At 44.0% G+C, this 23,086-nt stretch overlaps 1 protein-coding gene and 1 long non-coding RNA gene across 2 annotated transcripts in view; one reads left to right on the top strand and one right to left on the bottom strand.

The window, feature by feature from the left end:
* LOC115127110 (ventricular zone-expressed PH domain-containing protein-like) overlaps positions 1–23,086 on the top strand; it is a 121,822-nt gene that overhangs the window by 4,716 nt on the left and 94,020 nt on the right. Inside the window, exon 3 of the mRNA XM_065024234.1 lies at positions 1,799–1,973. Within this exon, the coding sequence (XP_064880306.1) occupies positions 1,799–1,973 (175 nt within the window). The remainder of the gene's footprint in view (positions 1–1,798; positions 1,974–23,086) is intronic.
* LOC135573907 (uncharacterized) lies at positions 8,774–10,337 on the bottom strand. The gene is made up of 2 exons (XR_010464996.1): positions 9,803–10,337; positions 8,774–9,667 (listed from the first exon to the last, which is right to left on the bottom strand). It is a non-coding gene; the product is annotated as an uncharacterized LOC135573907 (long non-coding RNA).

The following is a 23,086-nucleotide window of genomic DNA, read 5'->3' as shown; positions in this document are numbered from 1 at the left end:
GAGCACCTTGTCTGGTTAGTCTTCATTAGTGAGCTCCTTATCTGGTTAGTCTTCATTAGTGAGCTTAATATCTGGTTAGTCTTCATTAGTGAGCTCCATGTCTGGTTAGTCTTCATTAGTGAGCTCCATGTCTGGTTAGTCTTCATTAGTGAGCTCCTTATCTGGTTAGTCTTCATTAGTGAGCTCCATGTCTGGTTAGTCTTCATTAGTGAGCTCCATGTCTGGTTAGTCTTCGTTAGTGAGCTCCATGTCTGGTTAGTCTTCATTAGTGAGCTCCATGTCTGGTTAGTCTTCGTTAGTGAGCTCCATGTCTGGTTAGTCTTCATTAGTGAGCTCCATGTCTGGTTAGTCTTCATTAGTGAGCTCCATGTCTGGTTAGTCTTCGTTAGTGAGCTCCTTGTCTGTTCTGGAGTTTGAGTCTGATGATTGAACTCCTCTGAGTCTCTGGATGAGCTCCTTTAATCTGAGAGCAGCCTGATATTACAGTGACTCACTCTAATAGGACTGTGCATGGCTGTGCGTCTGTGTGTGTGTGTGTGTGTGTGTGTGTGTGTGTGTGTGTGTGTGTGTGTGTGTGTGTGTGTGTGTGTGTGTGTGTGTGTGTGTGTGTGTGTGTGTGTGTGTTGGTTCCTCATAACAGAGAGAGGACGGTGCTGTTGTTTTTAGTAAGACTCTTGGACGTGCAGTGAGAAAGCCTTGCCTGCACTCCCACCTGTTGGAAGTACAGAAGTATGACACTTTTCTAGCCATAAATATGAGTTGAGCATTAATCCCTTATAACAACACTGTACTGTAGCTCATCAGCTCTAATGGTAATACACCATGTGTTTTATAGTATAGTTGTTTTCTGATAGAATAGAGTACAGTTGTTTCAGTGTTTCAGTGTTTGTCTTATGGCGATAGAAGATAGTAGCTCAGTGGTCACCAAATCGGGTTTTGGTCACATTCAGACCATAGGACTCATGCATTAACACAACTGATTTTAAAAAGTCTGGATACAATGTAGTTCTTCAGGAGAAAAGTTGGACAGTACTTTTGCCCATTTCTAGCCCTTCTAAATGTTCCCAAACCATCCCCTTGGGGGCGCTAGTGGATGTTAAGTTAGGCCCTGGGACACCACTGTCTACATGCAGAGAAACATACACTCTCCCCTTGAGCTCAGAAATGAGTCTTTATGTAAAGAGAGCCATCTGTTTATCCTCCGTTCTGTTCTGTTCTATTATGTTCCCTTAAATTGTCCATGTGCATCACTGTAGGCCCTAAATAGGATGGACACACACACACATCATACATGTTTGAGATCTGTGATGTAACTGGTGAGAACGTCTATGGTCTACTCTAGTCCATTATTCAGATCAGCACATTCTGATCTGTTATTGTTACTCGGATACCGTGGTTCTAATGTCCCAGTTGATTGGAGTGTGATACCTACATGCCGACACTGTGGCATGGTGTAAACTAGAGCTGTTATAAAAGGGGCCCGGGGCCACATTATATAATTGGGTACATGAGTGAATATACACTGAGTATATCAAACATTAGGAACACCTTCCTAAAATTGAGTTGCACCCCCCCCCCACCCACCCCTTTTGCCATCAGAACAGCCTCAATTTGTCTGGGCCTCAATTCTCTCTCTCTCACACACACACACACACACACACACACACACACACACACACACACACACACACACACACTCACACACACACACACACACACACACACACACAATCTCTGTCTCTCTCACACAATCTCTCTGTGTCTTTGTCTCTCTTCTACCTGTCTCTCTCTCCTACAGAACTACAGGCGTCTCCCAGTGATGGCTCTAGCAGTGCCGGTGGCAGTGAGGTTTCTGCAGAGAGGCAACAGAGAGCTCAGTAGAAACATGTCCAGTTATCTCTCTCTGGCTGCCATGGCTAAGGCTGAACTACTGGCAGAACACACAGAGGCTATCACTTGCAGCGTGCTGGGAGGTAGGACACACACACACGGACACATACACACACACACACTCGCACACTTGCACACACACGCACACAAACACAGAGGCTAATACCTGCATCGTGCTGGGAGGTAGGACACGCACACACAGACACATACACACACGTCCGTGCACACACACACACGCACGCATGCACACACACACACACACACACTCGCACACTTGGACACACACAGACACAGAGGCTATTACCTGCATCGTCATGCTGATTGAAAATCGAATAACAGACTGGAAGCTTCAAAAGGAAGGTGGTGCTTGGAATCATTGTTCTTCCTCTGTCAACCATGGTTACCTGCAAGGAAACACGTGCCGTCATCATTGCTTTGCACAAAAAGGGCTTAACAGACAGGGATATTGTCGACTGCTGAGGACTTGGGTAAAGTCATTTTCTCTGATGAATCTCCTTTCCGATTGTTTGGGGCATCTGGAAAAAAGCTTGTCCGGAGAAGACAAGGTGAGCACTACCATCAGTCCTGTGTCATGCCGACAGTAAAGCATCCTGAGACCATTCATGTGTGGGGTTGCTTCTCAGCCAAGGGAGTGGGCTCACTCACAATTTTGCCTAAGAACACAGCCATGAATAAAGAATGGTACCAACTAGAGGCCAACCGATTATGACTTTTCAACGCCGATACTGATACCGATTATTGGAGGACCAAAAAAAAGCCGCTGCCGATTAATCGGGCGATTTTTTAAATGTATTTGTAATAATGATAATTACAACAAAACTGAATGAACACTTATTTTATCTTAATATAATACATCAATAAAAATCAATTTAGCCTCAAATAAATAATGAAACATGTTCAATTTGGAAAAAGAAAGTAAAAGTGCAATATGTGCCATGTAAAAAAGCTAACGTTTAAGTTAGCTGGTGGTTCCTTTTAACATGAGACTTCAATACTCCAAGGTAAGAGGTTTTAGGTAGTAGTTAACATAGTATTTATAGGACTATTTCTCTCTATACCATTTGTATTCCATATACCTTTGACTATTGGATGTTCTTATAGGCACTTGAGTATTGCCAGTGTAACAGTATAGCTTCCGTCCCTCTCCTCGCTCCTACCTGGGCTCGAACCAGGAACACATCGACAACAGCCACCCTCGAAGCAGCGTTACCCATGCAGAGCAAGGGGAACAACTACTCCAAGTCTCAGAGCGAGTGACGTTTGAAACTCTATTAGCGCGCACCCCGCTATCTAGCTAGCCATTTCATATCAGTTACACAAGCCTAATCTCGGGAGTTGATAGGCTTGAAGTCATAAACAGCGCAATGCTTGAAGCACAGTGAAGAGCTGCTGGCAAAATGTACAAAAGTGCTGTTTGAATGAATGCTTACGAGCCTGCTGCTGCCTACCATCGCTGAGTCAGACTGCTCTATCAAATATCAAATCATAGACTTAATTATAACATAATAACACACAGAAATATGAGCCTTTGGTCATTAATATGGTCGAATCCGGAAACTATCATTTCGAAAACAAAACTTTTATTATTATCGCATATACCCTGACTCTGCGTGCAATGAACGCAAGAGAAGTGACACAATTTCACCTGGTTAATATTGCCTGCTAACCTGGATTTCTTTTAGCTAAATATGCAGGTTTAAAAATATATACTTCTGTGTATCGATTTTAAGAAAGGCATTGATGTTTATGGTTAGGTACACGTTGGAGCAACGACAGTCCTTTTTCCGGGAATGCGCACCACATCGATTATATGCAACGCAGGACACGCTAGATAAACTAGTAATATCATCAACCAGTTGTAGTTAACTAGTGATTATGATTGATTGATTGTTTTTATAAGATAAGTTTAATGCTAGCTAGCAACTTACCTTGGCATCTTACTCCATTCGCGTAACAGGCAGGCTCCTCCTGGTGTGCAATGAGAGGCAGGTGGTTAGAGCGTTGGACTAGTTAACTGTAAGGTTGCAAGATTGAATCCCCGAGCTGACAAGGTAAAAATTTGTCGTTCTGCCCTTGAACAAGGCAGTTAACCCACCGTTCCTAGGCCATCATTGAAAATAAGAATGTGTTCTTAACTGACTTGCCTAGTTAAATAAAGGTAAAAAATAAATAAATACAATTTTTAAAAATCGGCCAAATCGGTGTCCAAAAATATCGATTTCCGATTGTTTTGAAAACTTGAAATCGGCCCTAATTAATCGGCCATTCCGATTAATCGGTTGACCTCTAGTACCAACACATCCTCCGAGAGCAAGTTCTCCCAACCATCCAGGAACAGTTTGGTGACGAACAATGCCTTTTCCAGCATGATGGAGCACCTTGCCATATGGCATATGGCAACTAAGTGGCTTGGGGAACAAAACATCGATATTTTGGGTCCATGGCCAGGAAACTCCCCAGACCATAATCCCTTTGAGAACTTGTGGTAAATCCTCAAGAGGCGGGTGGACAAACAAAACCCACAAATTCTGACAAACTCCAAGCATTGATTATGCAAGAATGGGCTGCCATCAGTCAGGATGTGGCCCAGAAGTTAATTGACAGCATGCCAGGGCGGATTGCAGAGGTCTTGAAAAAGAATGGTCAACACTGCAAATATTGACTCTTTGCATAAACTTCATGTAATTGTCAATAAAAGCCTTTGACATTTATGAAATGCTTGTAATTATACTTCATTATTCCATAGTAACATCTGACAAAAATATCTAAAGACACTGAAGCGGCAAACTTTGTGGAAATTAATATTTGTGATTCTCAAAACTTTTGGCCACAACTGTACCCACACACACCGACGCATTTAGTATTTCACACTTACAGATAGACATGTTCCACAACCATAGAGGGATGTGATTGTTTCTGTTTTGTTAGAGGGAAACCTCCCCTATATTAAATAATCTGACAGGGTATCAGTGTTCCTGATCAGAGGATCTTGGCTGAGATCAGTTTAAAGAGACAGAGACTGGTGTCTGTTTTTTCATTCCTTGCCCAATACACAATTCAGTCATATTAATAAAATAATATCAGAGGAGGCAGTTGAAAGAGTTGATCAGTTTGTGTCATGTCTCACTTGCCTTGTTAAGCCCTTTCATTCCTCAGGCCAGACAGAGCAGCATGGCTTCCAGCCTGACTGTGGGTTCGAGCTGAGGGATCACTCTTAAGTGGCCCTCAGATCTGTGGCTTAGGTTTACAGGCCCACCCCAGGCTACAGCTGAACACAGCTGTCTCATGTTTTAGAGCTGGAAGGCTCTCAACAGGCTGTGTAGCCCGGGCCCCATTGCCCTGGATAGATAAGGATCTCCCAGCAGCGCTGTAGCCATTACTCCCTATATAAGACTCAGGAGAGAGAGTCAGGGAGGTGTGTGAGTGTGTGTGTGTGTGTGTGTGTGTGTGTGTGTGCGTGCGTGCGTGCGTGCGTGCGTGCGTGCGTGCGTGCGTGCGTGCGTGCGTGCGTGCATGGTAGAGGGGTAGTGGAGGTTTCATAAGGACCCGAGCGGTCCAGTGTCATTTAGACTGTTTGTGCAGGTTCATATGAATGTTTCTATTATACTTTTGGGTTGAGGTCAGCCAGTGGACTATACTGATAAAACTGAAGAGGTACACCATTTTTTTCTTCTTCGTGATATCCAATTGGTAGTTACAGTTTTGGTCCATTGCTGCAACTCCCATACGGACTCGGGAGAGGCGAAGGTCAAGAGCCGTGCGTTTGCTGAAACACTACCCTGCCAAGCCACACTGCCCACTTAACCCGGAAGCCGGCCGCACCAATGTGTCGGAGGAAACACCGTCCAACTGGCGCCCGGCCCGCCACAGGGGTTGCTAGAGCGTGTTGGGCCAAGGCCGAACCCTCCCCTAACCTGGACGATGCTGGGCCAATTGTACGCCGCCTCATGGGTCTCCCGGTCTCGGCAAGATGCGATACAGTCCGGGATCAAACCCGGAACTGTTGTGATTCCTTTAGCACTGCGATGCAGTGCCTTAGACCGCTGCGCCACTCGGGAGGCCTGAAGAGGTACACTCTTAGAAAAAAAGGTGCTCTCTCGTTCCTAAAAGGGTTCTTCAGCTGTCCCCATAGGATAATCCTTTGAAGAACCCTTTTTGTTCCAGGTAGAACCTTTTGGGGATCCATGTAGAACCTTTTCCACAGAGGTAGTAGTAGTAGCAGAAGTAGTTGTAGTAGTCGTAGTAGCAGTAGTCATAGTCGTAGTAGTAGCAGTAGTAGTAGTAGTAATAGTCGTAGTAGTAGTAGTCATAGCAGTAGTAGTAGTAGTAGCAGAAGTAGTCGTAGTAGCAGTAGTAGTCGTAGTAGTCGTAGTAGTAGCAGAAGTAGTAGCAGTAGTAGTAGTAGCAGTCGTAGTAGTAGTAGTAGTAGTAGTAGTAGTAGCATCAGTAGTAGTAGTCATAGTAGTCGTTGTCGTCGTATTAGCATTTATATTATTATTAGAAGTAGCAGTAGTAGTAGTGGTAGTAGTAGCAGTAGTAGTAGTAGTAGTAGTAGCAGTAGTAGCAGTAGTAGTAGTAGTAGTAGTAGTAGTGGTAGTAGTAGCAGTAGTAGTAGTAGTAGTAGTAGTAGTGGTAGTAGTAGCAGTAGTAGTAGTCATAGTAGTAGTAGTAGTCATAGTAGTCGTAGTCGTCGTATTAGCATTTATATTATTATTAGTAGTAGTAGTAGTAGTAGTAGTAGTAGTAGCAGTAGTAGTAGTAGTAGTAGTAGCAGTAGTAGCAGTAGTAGCAGTAGTAGTAGTCGTAGCAGTAGTAGCAGTAGTAGTAGTCGTAGCAGTAGTAGCAGTAGTAGTAGTAGTAGTAGCAGTAGTAGCAGTAGTAGTAGTAGGAGTAGTCATAGTAGTAGTAGCAAAGGCAGTAGTAGTAGTAGTAGTAGTAGTAGCAGTAGTAGTAGTAGTAGCAGTAGTAGCAGTAGTAGTAGTAGTAGTAGGAGTAGTCATAGTAGTAGTAGCAAAAGCAGTAGTAGTAGTAGTCGTCGTCCTCATTGTAGTCGTATTAGCATTTATATTATTATTAGTAGTAGCAGTAGCAGTTGTAGTAGTAGTATTGTTATTATTATTAGTAGTAGTAGTAGTAGTAATATTAGTTGTCGTCGTAGCAGTAGTAGTAGTAGTACTAGTAGTCATCCTCGTCGTAGTAGTATTAGCATTTATATTATTAGTAGTAGTAGCAGTAGCAGTAGTAGTAGCAGTGGTAGCAGTAGCTGTAGTAGTAGTCGTAGTAGTAGTAGCAGAAGCAGTAGTAGTAGTAGTTGTAGCAGTAGTAGTAGTGTAGCGGATGAGAAACGGCTAGCTTAGTTAGCGGTGCGCGCTAAATAGCGTTTCAATCGGTGAAGTCACTTGCTCTGAGACCTTGAAGTAGTAGTACCCCTTGTTCTGCAAGGGCCGCGGCTTTTGTGGAGCGATGGGTAACGATGCTTTGAGGGTGACTGTTGTTAATGTGTGCAGAGGGTCCCTGGTTCGCGCCCAGGTATGGGCGAGGGGACGGTCTAAAGTTATACTGTTACATTGTTGACAGCGGTGGGATCCGTTACAGTAGCAGTAGTAGTCATAGTAGTCGTCGTATTAGCATTTATATTATTAGAGGTAGTAGCAGTAGTTGTAGTAGTATTGGTATTATTATTAGTTGCAGTAGTAGTAGTAATATTAGTTGTCGTCGTAGTAGTAGTAGCAGTAGTAGTCGTCGTATTAGCAGTTATATTATTATTAGTAGTAGTAGTAGTCATAGTAGTATTGGTATTATTATTAGTAGTAGTTGCAGTAGTAGTAGTAATATTAGTTGTCGTCGTAGTAGCAGTAGCAGTAGCAGTAGTAGTAGTAGTAGCAGTAGCAGCAGTAGTAGTAGTAGTAGTAGTAGTAGTAGCAGTAGCAGCAGTAGTAGTAGTAGTAGTCGTCCTCGTCGTAGTCGTATTAGCATTTATATTATTATTAGTAGTAGCAGTAGTAGCAGTAGCTGTAGTAGTAGTCGTAGTAGTAGTAGTAGTACTAGCAGAAGTAGTATTAGCAGTAGCAGTAGTAGTAGTACTAGTAGATGTGGTAGTAGTAGTAGTAGTGTTAGTAGTAGCAGCAGTAGCAGTAGTAGTAGCACTAGTAGATGTAGTAGTGGTAGTAGTACTAGTAGATGTAGTAGTAGTGTTAGTAGTAATACTAGTAGCATTATTATGGTAGTGGGTGAGCCTACATTTTCCTGGGAACAGATGGTTTTCATTATAACTTTGTAGATAAGCTCTGACTTTGAAGATAAGCTCACCTAAAGCAGTTTTTTTCTGAAGCTGGTTATTACATACTAAAACATACATAGTAATAAATCACTGATAGGTACTAAGGACATCAGCTTTGAGGAGCACTAAGTAAGATGCCTAGTTAGGGGGCTCTTTTCCACGCTCCCTTAGGGTTTGGCATTATGTTGCCTCCTCCAGGATCCCAGTTGGAGCACCTTGTTACCCTCTTAAACATGGTTAGACCTCGTTAGTGGTTTTCCTCAGGGACCGTCATTAGTTTTGCTCATTAGGGATCTGTTTACCCCCCAGGCCTCAAACCCTCTAGTGGAGCCTGAGTGATGACAGTTTTCCACAATTGTTTCCACACGTTTGCTGAATCTTTGGCCCATTTTTCCGAAACTCTAAACACAGAACACAAAATGGAAAACTCTACAAATCTCTAGCAAAAGCAAACACTGCATTCAAAACTGTTTTATCTCTTTCCAAAATGTTTTTGATGACACACACACCCATCATATGAATACATCTGTCTACCAACCAACAACACACTGATGTGCTCAACACAAAACACTACTATGAATATCCCATCAGTAGTTTTATGCCTTTTGCATGTTCAGTTTTACACTGTAGCCGGTTATAAAAGATTGTTACAGTAATGTATACCTACTCAAATATACATACATAAACACACACCTGCACCTACAGTAACAAAAACAGTGTCATTTATTTCCAAAATGCTGTATTTTTGAACACTTGTACAAAAATAAAAAATAAAAGTGTCTCATTCTTTCAAAACTCTAAACAAAAAAAAGACAAAAACACATGAAAAAAAAAAAAGACATTAGGCAGCATCCTGCCTCCTATTTTGGTCTGGCCCCAGCACCTCATCTACATCACAAGTGATGTTCTCCCTGGCTACACATCGGGGAAAGAATCATCTGGAGTGACGGATCCAGCCGCCGAAAGCCACCACGTCAACTTCACCACATGCATCCTCCATTGTCTGGAGAAGAGGGTTGCGTGTGAGGGGATGGCGGTCATACACCTTCCATCGCCATGCCGAGAAGAACTATTCAATTGGGTTTAGGAATGGGGAGGTATAGAACAATACATTCTGGGTAATCGATGAACCAGTTGCGGACCAGAGCAGCCCGGTGGAAACTCACGTTGTCCCAGATGACAATATACCTGGGCTGCTCTGGTCCACCCCTCTGCTCGCCTGGAATGAGGATGCCATGTAGTGTGTCCAGGAATGTGATGAGAAGGGCAGTGTTGTAGGGACCAAGGTTGGCATGGTGATGGAGGACGCCTTGCTGGCTGGTGATATTCCCTCCACACTGTCCATGGACATTCTCAATGGCACGGTGGTCAAAAATGGTCCGTTCCCATTCCATTTTTGTTGGATAGGTTGAAGCCTGCCTCATCAATGTAAATATAAACGTGCTGAATTGCAGCGGCATCCAGCTCCACGACTCTCTGAAACAGACAACAAGACAATATGTGACATAGACCCAGAGCAGTCAATATGGTGAGGTACAATACACTGGATTACAGCACTGTAATGTGTCTATACAGTGCTGATATAATAGAAAATTCACATTTAGTACTTACTTGCACATATTCGTAACACTGTTCTTTAACCCTCTCTGACTTTCGTTCAAATGCACCTTGTAGACCTGTTTCATCTGGATTCAGTTGCTCTGTAATACACGGTCCAATGTAGACAAGCCCACCTGGTGAATGTTATTGAATATTGTGTCTGCAATTATGTGCTTCTGGATTTCTTGTAGTCTAATGGTATTGTATGCCACCACCATGTTCACAATAGCGGTGTCCTATACTGGTGTGAACAGCCGGTGTCTTCCACAATGGCCTGACCGTCTCCTGTACTGGTGTGAACAGCCGGTGTCTTCCACCATGGCCTGGCCGTCTCCTGTACTGGTGTGAACAGCCGGTGTCTTCCACCATGGCCTGGCCGTCTCCTGTACTGGTGTGAACAGCCGGTGTCTTCCACCATGGCCTGGCCGTCTCCTGTACTGGTGTGAACAGCCGGTGTCTACCACCATGGCCTGACCGTCTCCTGTACTGGTGTGAACAGCCGGTGTCTACCACCATGGCCTGACCGTCTCCTGTACTGTTGTGAACAGCCGCTGTCTACCACCATGGCCTGGCCGTCTCCTGTACTGGTGTGAACAGCCGCTGTCTACCACCATGGCCTGACCGTCTCCTGTACTGGTGTGAACAGCTGCTGTCTACCACCATGGCCTGACCGTCTCCTGTACTGGTGTGAACAGCCGCTGTCTACCACCATGGCCTGGCCGTCTCCTGTACTGGTGTGAACAGCCGCTGTCTACCACCATGGCCTGGCCGTCTCCTGTACTGGTGTGAACAGCCGCTGTCTACCACCATGGCCTGGCCGTCTCCTGTACTGGTGTGAACAGCCGCTGTCTACCACCATGGCCTGGCCGTCTCCTGTACTGGTGTGAACAGCCGCTGTCTTCCACCATGGCCTGGCCGTCTCCTGTACTGGTGTGAACAGCCGCTGTCTACCACCATGGCCTGGCCGTCTCCTGTACTGGTGTGAACAGCCGCTGTCTACCACCATGGCCTGACCGTCTCCTGTACTGGTGTGAACAGCCGCTGTCTACCACCATGGCCTGGCCGTCTCCTGTACTGGTGTGAACAGCCGCTGTCTACCACCATGGCCTGGCCGTCTCCTGTACTGGTGTGAACAGCCGCTGTCTACCACCATGGCCTGGCCGTCTCCTGTACTGGTGTGAACAGCCGCTGTCTACCACCATGGCCTGGCCGTCTCCTGTACTGGTGTGAACAGCCGCTGTCTACCACCATGGCCTGACCGTCTCCTGTACTGGTGTGAACAGCCGCTGTCTACCACCATGGCCTGGCCGTCTCCTGTACTGGTGTGAACAGCCGCTGTCTACCACCATGGCCTGACCGTCTCCTGTACTGGTGTGAACAGCCGCTGTCTACCACCATGGCCTGACCGTCTCCTGTACTGGTGTAAACAGCCGCTGTCTACCACCATGGCCTGGCCGTCTCCTGTACTGGTGTGAACAGCCGCTGTCTACCACCATGGCCTGACCGTCTCCTGTACTGGTGTGAACAGCCGCTGTCTACCACCATGGCCTGACCGTCTCCTGTACTGGTGTGAACAGCCGCTGTCTACCACCATGGCCTGACCGTCTCCTGTACTGGTGTGAACAGCCGCTGTCTACCACCATGGCCTGACCGTCTCCTGTACTGGTGTGAACAGCCGCTGTCTACCACCATGGCCTGACCGTCTCCTGTACTGGTGTGAACAGCCGCTGTCTACCACCATGGCCTGGCCGTCTCCTGTACTGGTGTGAACAGCCGCTGTCTACCACCATGGCCTGGCCGTCTCCTGTACTGGTGTGAACAGCCGCTGTCTACCACCATGGCCTGGCCGTCTCCTGTACTGGTGTGAACAGCCGCTGTCTACCACCATGGCCTGGCCGTCTCCTGTACTGGTGTGAACAGCCGCTGTCTACCACCATGGCCTGGCCGTCTCCTGTACTGGTGTGAACAGCCGCTGTCTACCACCATGGCCTGGCCGTCTCCTGTACTGGTGTGAACAGCCGCTGTCTACCAACATGGCCTGGCCGTCTCCTGTACTGGTGTGAACAGCCGCTGTCTACCACCATGGCCTGGCCGTCTCCTGTACTGGTGTGAACAGCCGCTGTCTACCACCATGGCCTGGCCGTCTCCTGTACTGGTGTGAACAGCCGCTGTCTACCACCATGGCCTGGCCGTCTCCTGTACTGGTGTGAACAGCCGCTGTCTACCAACATGGCCTGGCCGTCTCCTGTACTGGTGTGAACAGCCGCTGTCTACCACCATGGCCTGACCGTCTCCTGTACTAGTGTGAACAGCCGCTGTCTACCACCATGGCCTGACCGTCTCCTGTACTAGTGTGAACAGCCGCTGTCTACCACCATGGCCTGGCCGTCTCCTGTACTGGTGTGAACAGCCGCTGTCTACCACCATGGCCTGGCCGTCTCCTGTACTGGTGTGAACAGCCGCTGTCTACCACCATGGCCTGGCCGTCTCCTGTACTGGTGTGAACAGCCGCTGTCTACCAACATGGCCTGGCCGTCTCCTGTACTGGTGTGAACAGCCGCTGTCTACCACCATGGCCTGACCGTCTCCTGTACTAGTGTGAACAGCCGCTGTCTACCACCATGGCCTGACCGTCTCCTGTACTAGTGTGAACAGCCGCTGTCTACCACCATGGCCTGGCCGTCTCCTGTACTGGTGTGAACAGCCGCTGTCTACCACCATGGCCTGGCCGTCTCTCAGTTCTGCAGAAGATCCACAAATATATGATTGGTTGCAGTAAACAAAAATAATGAATTTTCTTTCAATTTGAAATGACGTTACTGTAACATTGGCCAACAATCACTGAGTAACATAGGCCTACTGATATGTCGGACTGCAGTATACTACAGTATACATACATAAAGAGCATCGTGTAGATGGTAGGTAACTTACCGGCTGTCATTTCTGAATGTACGGATGATAGATGCAACTGTGTAGCAGCTCAGGTTTGGCTGAACTCTCTGCCCAGCCTCCCTCATACTCAATCCATGGTTGAGCACATGGTCAACCAATGTGGCCCCGATCTCATCGGAGACAACTGTCCTTCCTCATCCTTCTCTTACTCTCGCTCCTTCACCTATAGCTCTTGCTTCACCATTGACTTCCATTTTCCTCCAAAACAGGAGAGCTCATCTGTAGTGCTAAAGCTCTGATTTCTAAGTGAGCAATTCAGCAACTAGTGTTTACACCAGTGAGGAGTGGGTGTTGCCAATTGGTGTATAGCGCTTGGCATTGTGATTGGCGTTGCTTTCCAAAGGGACTAAAGAGATTTTAACTGTGAATGCCTAATGTAGAGAACTCTGTGTAGTGTTTTGCCTAATGTAGAGAACTCTGTGTAGTGTTTTGCCTAATGTAGAGAACTCTGTGTAGTGTTTTGCCTAATGTAGAGAACTCTGTGTAGTGTTTTGCCTAATGTAGAGAACTCTGTGTAGTGTTTTGCCTAATGTAGAGAACTCTGTGTAGTGTTTTGCCTAATGTAGAGAACTCTGTGTAGTGTTTTGCCTAATGTAGAGAACTCTGTGTAGTGTTTTGCCTAATGTAGAGAACTCTGTGTAGTGTTTTGCCTAATGTAGAGAACTCTGTGTAGTGTTTTGCCTAATGTAGAGAACTCTGTGTAGTGTTTTGCCTAATGTAGAGAACTCTGTGTAGTGTTTTGCCTAATGTAGAGAACTCTGTGTAGTGTTTTGCCTAATGTAGAGAACTCTGTGTAGTGTTTTGCCTAATGTAGAGAACTCTGTGTAGTGTTTTGCCTAATGTAGAGAACTCTGTGTAGTGTTTTGCCTAATGTAGAGAACTCTGTGTAGTGTTTTGCCTAATGTAGAGAACTCTGTGTAGTGTTTTGCAAAAAGTGTGATATAAAATTAAAAACTGAGTGTAAAGCAGGAATTGTGCTTACAATTTTGCAGACTTGGTTTAGGGATTTGGTCCATACGTTTCAGGTTTCGGTGATTGCATTTCAAGTTCCAATTGTTGTGTGTAAAAAATTGGGAAAAACGGTAATATAAATTATTAATATAACTGTTTAATTAATAGAACTGATTTATAGAACTGGTGGTAGAGGTTACCACAGAGGATCTAGCTGTGTGTGTGTGTGTGTGTGTGTGTGTGTGTGTGTGTGTGTGTGTGTACTGGGGCGGCAGGGTAGCCTAGCGGTTAGAGCGTTGGACGAGTAACCGGAAGGTTGAAAGTTCAAACCCCCGAGCTGACAAGGTACAAATTTGTCGTTCTGCCCCTGAACAGGCAGTTAACCCACTGTTCCTAGGCCGTCATTGAAAATAAGAATTTGTTCTTAACTGACTTGCCCAGTTAAATAAAGGTAAAATAAAAAAAAACTTTGAACAGGGCCTTTCCTGTTGTAAAGGGACTAGAAGGATCCATAGGTGTGTGTGTACGTGCCTTCAAGGAGCATACGTATGTCTGGCCCCCATCCTGGGCCCCCTCTCTCCAACCTCCACGACCTGTCATATGAAATCAAGCACTCAGGGTTAACCGTTTGTTTATCCTGTAAATGATCCTGGAACGTGTGTGTGAATAGCTCACACACTTCATGACCTGTACGGTCAGCTAACACTTCACACACATTATGACATTGTGTTTGTGTAACTCACCTCATCCAGCTTTAGTGTGTGGCGGCCACCTGGGTAATGCAATGCACTGTGGCCATGTTGTGAACACCATTTTGTGAACACTCATCACATAATCAATTACTGCCGTGCTAAGGTAAATGACTCCTGTACAGTATTAACATATCCCCTCTTATCGAACCGTTCAACTGTTTTTATGTTCTCACGTACCTAATCCTCTTTTGTGAAATGACCGCAATGATCCTCCTCCATTTCGTCCTTCCCTTGACCAGATTTGATGCATTAATGGAAACCATATTGTGCTAGACCAATCACCCGCAGCGTAGGCAGTTGCACTCCTGCCCTGGAGAGTCTCAGTGGTGTTGTGGCAGCTGAGGCACTTCCTGCTTTGGGGGGGTCTGTTCTCCGGGCTCAAGTATAAACACTGCCACGGTCCAAAGCTGAGAGTGGGTAACAGGCCAGTCCAACACACGTACACATGCACACACACAAACACACACACACACACACACACACACACACACACACACACACACACACACACACACACACACACACATACACACACATACACACACACACAACCACACACAGTTACATAACAGCGTATTGGGAAATGGCTCTTGACACCCCCCAGTTAAAACTGGCATGGTTAAGTCTCATGTTTTATTGGTTTGGGGTGCCTGCTGCTGTGAGTCAGCTAGTGCTGGTGATTTACTGTATATTGTCTGTGTTTAAGGCATTTTAACATACCCTATGTCAAGTTCAAATGTAGTTTTATCGACTGTTTTATTTTGCACTTTTTGGCACATCCACCGTGTGCTTTGCTACTCTGGACAAATATTTTGGGGACGGGGATGGGGGGTGGAAAAAGAGGAAGAGGGGAGAGGGAGACATATAGGGTACAGGAAGTGGTGAGAGAGTTGAGGGAGAAAGGGAGAGGAGAGTAGAAAGGGGATATGTAAACAAAAACTCTGACTCTCCATTAAACAGAGACTCTCCATTGTTTTAGCTGGAATAGAGCATTTATCAGAATTTTATTTTTATTTTACCTTTATTTAACTAGGCAAGTCAGTTAAGAACAAATTCTTATTTTCAATGACGGCCTAGGAACAGTGAACTGCCTTTTCAGGGGCAGAACAACAGATTTGTACCTTGTCAGCTCGGGGGTTTGAACTTCCGGTTACTAGTCCAACGCTCTAACCACTAGGCTACCCTGCCGCCCCAATGGAGAGAGAGACTGAAAGAGACAATGAAAGAGAGACAGGGAGACAAAGATGGAGATAAGTAAGATGCCTAGTTAGGAGACAGAGATGGAGATATATATAATACTGTATATATACAGTACCAGTCAAAAGTTTGGACGAATCTACTCATTCTATGGTTTGTCTTTATGTCAAAGACCGCAGAGTGAAGGAAAAGCAGCCAACAAGTGCTCAGCATATGTGTGAACTCATTCAATAGTTGGAAAAACATTCCAGGTGACTACCTCATGAAACTGGTTGAGAGAATGCAAAGCTGTCATCAAGGCAAAGGGTGGTTACTTTGAAGAATATATTTTGCTTTGTTTAACATTTTTTGGGTTACTACATGGATCCATATGTGTTATTTCATAGTTTGATGTCTTCACTCTTATTCTACAATGTAGAAAATAGTTAAAATAAAGAAAAACTCTTGAATAAGTAGGTGTGTCCAAACTTTTGACTGGTAATGTATATACAGTCGTGGCCAAAAGTTTTGAGAATGACACAAATATTAATTTCCACAAAGTTTGCTGCTTCAGTGTCTTGAGATATTTTTGTCAGATGTTAATATGGAATACTGAAGTATAATTACAAGCATTTCATAAGTGTCAAAGGCTTTTATTGACAATTACATGAAGTTTATGCAAAGAGTCAATATTTGCAGTGTTGACCATTCATTTTCAATACCTCTGCAATCCGCCCTGGCATGCTGTCAAATAACTTCTGGGCCACATTCTGACTGATGGCAGCCCATTCTGGCATAATCAATGCTTGAAGTTTGTCACAATTTGTGGGTTTTTGTTTGTCCACCCGCCTCTTGAGGATTTACCACAAGTTCTCAATGGGATTAAGATCTGGGAAGTTTCCTGGCCATGGACCCAAAATATCGATGTTTTGTTCCCCAAGCCACATAGTTGCCATATGCCATATGGCAAGGTGCTCCATCATGCTGGAAAAGGCATTGTTCGTCACCAAACTGTTCCTGGATGGTTGGGAGAAGTTGCTCTCTGAGGATGTGTTGGTACCATTCTCTATTCATGGCTGTGTTCTTGGGCAAAATTGTGAGTGAGCCCACTCCCTTGGCTGAGAAGCAACCTCACACATGAATGGTCTCAGGATGCTTTACTGTTGGCATGACACAGGACTGATGGTAGCGTTCACCTTGTCTTCTCCGGACAAGCTTTTTTCCGGATGCCCCAAACAATCGGAAAGGAGATTCATCAGAGAAAATGACTTTACCCCAGTCCTCAGCAGTTCAATCCCTGTAACTTTTGCAGAATATCAGTCTGTCCCTGATGTTTTTCCTGGAGATAAGTGGATTCTTTGCTGCCCTTCTTGACACCAGGCCATTCTCCAAAAGTCTTCGCCTCACTGTGTGTGCAGATGCACACACACCTGCCTGCTGCCATTCCTGAGCAAGCTCTGTACTGGTGGTGCCCCGATCCCGCAGCTGAATCAATTTTAGGAGACGGTCCTGGCACTTGCTGGACTTTCTTTGGTGACCTGAAGTTCTTGATGATCTGATAAATGGTTGATTTAGGTGCAATTTTACTGGCAGCAATATCCTTGCCTGTGAAGCCTTTTTTGTGCAAAGCAATGATGACGGCACGTGTTTCCTTGCAGGTAACCATGGTTGACAGAGGAAGAACAATGATTCCAAGCGCCACCCTCCTTTTGAAGCTTCCAGTCTGTTATTCGAACTCAACCAGCATCACAGAGTCATCTCCAGCCTTGTCCTCGTCAACACTCACACCTGTGTTAACGAGAGAATCACTGACATGATGCCAGCTGGTCATTTTGTGGCAGGGCTGAAATGTATTGGAATTTGGGGGGGGTTCAGTTAATTTGCATGGCAAAGAGGGTCTTTGCAATTAATTGCATTTCATCTGATCACTCTTCATAACATTCTGGAGTATATGCAAATTGCCACCATACAAAGTGAGGCAGCAGACTTTGTGAAAATTAATATTTGTGTCATTCTCCAAACTTTTGGCCACGACTGTATACAGTATATACAGAAGTCGGAAATGTACATACACCTTAGCCAAATACATTTAAACTCCGTTTTTCAAAATTCCTGACATTTAATCCTAGTAAAAATTCCCTGTTTTAGGTCAGTTAAGATTGCCACTTTATTTTAAGAATGTGAAATGTCAGAATAATAATAGAGAGAATTATTTATTTCAGCTTTTATTTCTTTCATCACATTCCCAGTGGGCCAGAAGTTTACATACACTCAATTAGTGTTTGATAGCATTGCCTTTAAATTGTTAGGTCAAACGTTTCGGGTAGCCTTCCACAAGATTCCCACAATAAGTCGGGTGAATTTTGGCCCATTCCTCCTGACAGAGCTGGTGTAACTGAGTCAGGTTTGTCTGCCTCCTTGCTCGCACACGCTTTTTCAATTGCACCCACAAATGTTCTATAGGATTGAGGTCAGGGCTTTGTGATAACCACTCCAAAACCTTGACTTTGTTGTCCTTAAGCCATTTTGCCACAACTTTGGAAGTATGCTTGGGGTCATTGTCCATTTGGAAGACCCATTTGCGACCAAGCTTTAACTTCCTATCTGATGTCTTGAGATGTTGCTTCAATATATTCACATCATTTTCCTGCCTCATGATGTCATATATTTTGTGAAGTGCACTATCCTGCAGCAAAACACCCCCACAACATGATGCTGCCACCCTCGTGCTTCACTGTTGGGATGGTGTTCTTCTGCTTGCTTTTTCCTCCAAACATATTGATGGTCATTATGGCCAAATAGTTATATTTTTGTTTCATTAGACCAGAGGACATTTCTTCAAAAAGTACGATCTTTGTCCCCATGTGCAGTTGCTAACCGTTGTATGGCTTTTTATGGCTGTTTCGGCTTCTTCCTTGCTGAACGGCCTTTCAGGTTATTACATTTACATTTACATTTAAGTCATTTAGCAGACGCTCTTATCCAGAGCGACTTACAAAGGTTATGTCGATATAGGACTCGTTTTACTGTGGATATAGATACTTTTGTACCTGTTTCCTCCAACATCCTCACAAGGTCCTTTGCTGTTGTTCTGGGATTGATTTGCACTTTTCGCACCAACGTACGTTCATCTCTAGGAGACAGAACACGTCTCCTTCCTGAGCGGTATGACGGCTGCGTGGCCCCATGGTGTTTATACTTGTGTACTATTGTTTGTACAGATGAATGTGGTACCTTCAGGCATTTGGAAATTGCTCCCAAGGATGAACCAGACTTGTTGAAGTCTACAGACTTGTGGAGGTCTTGGCTGATTTATTTAGATTTTCCCATGATGTCAAGCAAAGAGGCACTGAGTTTGAAGGTAGGCCTTGAAACACATCCACAGGTACACCTCCAATTGACTCAGATTATGTCAATTAGCCTATCAGAAGCTTTTAAAGCAATGACACAATTTTCTGGAATTTCCCAAGCTGTTTAAAGGCACAGTCAACTTAGTGTATGTAAACTTCTGACCCACTGGAATTGTGATACAGTGAAATAATCTGTCTGTAAACAATCGTTGGAAATTGTAGATGTCCTAACTGACTTGCCAGAGCTATAGTTTGTTAACAAGAAATTTGTGGAGTGGTTGAAAAACAAGTTGTAGTGACTCAAACCCAAGTGTATGTAAACTTCTGATATATATATATATTAGAGGTCGACCGATTATGATTTTTCAACGCCTATACCGATTATTGGAAGACCAAAAAAAGCCAATCGTAATGACAATTACAACAATACTGAATGAACAATGAACACTTTTATTTTAACTTAATATAATACATCAATAAAATCAATTTAGTCTAAAATTTAAAAAATAATAATTTGGTTTAAATAATGCAAAAACAAAGTGTTGGAGAAGAAAGTAAAAGTGCAATATGTGCTATGTAAGAAAGCTAACGTTTAAGTTCCTTGCTCAGAACATGAGAACATATGAAAGCTGGTGATTCCTTTTAACGAGTGATTATGTTAAGATTGATTGTTTTTTATAAGATATGTTTAATGCTAGCTAGCAACTTAACTTGGCTTCTTGCTGCACTCGCATAACAGGTAGTCAGCCTGCCACGCAGCCTCCTCGTGGAGTGCAATGTAATCGGCCATGTAATCGACCATGGTGTCCAAAAATGCCGATTACCGATTGTTATGAAAACTTGAAATCGTCCCTAATTAATCAGCCATTCCGATTACTCGGTCGACCTCTAATATACGTATATATATATATATATATATATATATATATATATATATATATATATATATATATATATGGGCTTATACTGCTATGTTTGTGCTGAGACATACAGGTAACTACCAAAATAAAGGAAAAACTTGAGTAAATGAGGGATACAATGTATTTTGAAAGCGGGGGCTTCCACACAGGTGTGGTTCCTGACCTAATTAAGCAGTTATAATCCCGCCATGCTTAGGGTCATGTATAAAAATGCCCAGTTGACCATTATTTTGGCTACTATGGCTAGAAGAAGAGATCTCAGTGACTTTGAAAGAGAGGTTTCAAAGGAGCGTAGAGGGTTTAAAGGGTGTGTGTTTGTCTCTTTCATCAGATCTCACCCCAATTGAATTCTGGAGTGGCGCTTTTCACCACCAACAACAAAACACCAACTGATGGAATGTATTGTGGAAGAATGGTGTTGTATCCCTCCGATAGAGTTCCAGACACTTGTAGAATCTATACCAAGGTGCATTGAAGCTGTTGGTGTTTCCTTTATTTTGGCAGTTACCAGTAGCAGATAATGAGCTAGCACTGTGTGTGTGTGTGTTGTGTGTGTGTGTGTGTGTGTGTGTGTGTGTGTGTGTGTGTGTGTGTGATCCACATGTGTACAGTATATGTGTGTTTCAACCTCAAAGACTGGGGCGGCGGGGGGGGTGTAGAAAGGAAGCTAGCAGTGGGGCAGAGTGTTAAGGCAACTACAGTAAATCCCACAGGCCTACCTCATTATCAGATATACACTACATACACACGCTTGGTCGTCCACCCAGAACTCAACCCCCCGACCTCACCCGAACCACATTACATCATCCTACTTCCTGAACTGGTGGCTGCTGGGAGGAGAGAGGTCATTTATTATTGATTCTCTGAGCTACGGGACAGGGGGTGGGCTTAACAATCAGCATATGCTGATACAGTACCATGTCTTGGGGAAATAGAGGGAGAGCAAGGCAGTTAACCCACTGTTCCCCCAGTAGGCTGTCAAGAGTTTGTTCTTAACTGACTTGCCTAGTTAAATAAAGGAAAAATATTGTCCATCTATAGATGCGCGACAAACCATATGTAGGCTATCTGCAGCATGTCAGTAATATTTCAACAGTATATCTGCAGCCTGTCAGTAATATTTCAACAGTATATCTGCAGCCGTAATGTCAGTAATATTTCAACAGTATATCTGCAGCCTGTCAGTAATATTTCAACAGTATATCTGCAGCATGTCAGTAATATTTCAACAGTATATCTGTCAGTAATATTTCAACAGTATATCTGTATCATGTCAGTAATATTTCAACAGTATATCTGTCAGTAATATTTCAACAGTATATCTGCAGCCTGTCAGTAATATTTCAACAGTATATCTGTCAGTAATATTTCAACAGTATATCTGCAGCCTGTCAGTAATATTTCAACAGTGTATCATGTCAGTAATATTTCAACAGTGTATCTGCAGCCTGTCAGTAATATTTCAACAGTATATCTGCAGCCTGTCAGTAATATTTCAACATTATATCTGCAGCCTGTCAGTAATATTTCAACAGTATATCTGTCAGTAATATTTCAACAGTATATCTGCAGCCTGTCAGTAATATTTCAACAGTATATCTGCAGCCTGTCAGTAATATTTCAACAGTATATCTGTCAGTAATATTTCAACAGTATATCTGCAGCCTGTCAGTAATATTTCAACAGTATATCTGCAGCCTGTCAGTAATATTTCAACAGTATATCTGTATCATGTCAGTAATATTTCAACAGTATATCTGCAGCCTGTCAGTAATATTTCAACAGTGTATCATGTCAGTAATATTTCAACAATATATCTGCAGCATGTCAGTAATATTTCAACAGTGTATCATGTCAGTAATATTTCAACAGTGTATCATGTCAGTAATATTTCAACAGTGTATCATGTCAGTAATATTTCAACAGTGTATCATGTCAGTAATATTTCAACAGTATATCTGCAGCATGTCAGTAATATTTCAACAGTATATCTGTCAGTAATATTTCAAATTTCAAATATTTCAGTATATCCCATCTACGATCAACAAACATTCAGGAGACTACTGGCTTACAAATGGCTCATTCATCCTCCCTCCTCTCCCCTGTAACTATTCCCCAGGTCGTTGTTGTAAATGAGAATGTGTTCTCAGTCAACTAACCTGGTAAGATAAGGGTAAAATAAAAAAAATATCACCAGCATCTCAACTGCGTATCAGTTTAACAGCATATTTGTTGTCATTCTAGTAACTATCTGTAGATATGCTTTGGGACTATCCAAATAAAGTGAAACACGTTGGGCTTAGTTGGCAGTCTACAGACTATCTACCTCATATTCAACTATACTACATGACCGAAAGTATGTGGACACCTGCTCGTCGAACATCTCATTCTAAAATCATGGGCATTAATATGGAGTTGGTCCCCCCTTTGCTGCTATAACAGCCTCCACTCTTCTGGGAAGGCTTTCCACTAGATGTTGGGACATTGCTGTGGGGACTTGCTTCCATTCAGCCACAAGAGCATTAGTGAGGTCGGGTACTGATGTTGGGCGATTAGGCCTAGCTCACAGTCGGCGTTCCAATTCATCCCAAAGGTGTTCGATGGGGTTGAGGTCAGGGCTATGTGTAGGCCAGTCACGTAATTCCACACTGATCTCGACAAACCATTTCTGTATGGACCTCGCTTTGTGCATGGGGGTATTGTCATGCTGAAACCAAACAGTTGCCACAAAGTTGGAAGCACAGAATTGTCTAGAATGTCATTGAATGTTGTAGTGTTAAGATTTCCTTTCACTGGAACTAAGGGGCCTGAACCACGACAAATAGACCCAGATCATAATTTATCCTCCACCAAACTTTACAGTTGGCACTATGCATTCAGGCAGGTAGCGTTCTCCAGGCATCTGCCAAACACAGATGTATCCATCGGACTGCCAGATGGTGAAGCATGATTCATCACTCAAGATAACGCGTTTCCACTGAGCCAGAGTCCAATGGCGGCAAGCTTTACACCACTCCAACCGACGCTTGGAATTGCGCACGGTGATCTTAGGCTTGTGTGTGATTGCTCGGCCATGGAAACACATTTCATGAAGTTCTTGTGCTGACGTTGATTCCAGTGGCAGTTTGGAACTCGGTAGTGAGCTTTGCAACCGAGGTCAGATGATTTTTACACGTTACGCGCTTCAGCACTTGC

The sequence above is a fragment of the Oncorhynchus nerka genome, linkage group LG11 (assembly GCF_034236695.1).
Source record: "Oncorhynchus nerka isolate Pitt River linkage group LG11, Oner_Uvic_2.0, whole genome shotgun sequence".
Taxonomy (NCBI): Eukaryota; Metazoa; Chordata; class Actinopteri; order Salmoniformes; family Salmonidae; genus Oncorhynchus; species Oncorhynchus nerka.
This window is presented reverse-complemented; position numbering and strand designations above follow the sequence as displayed.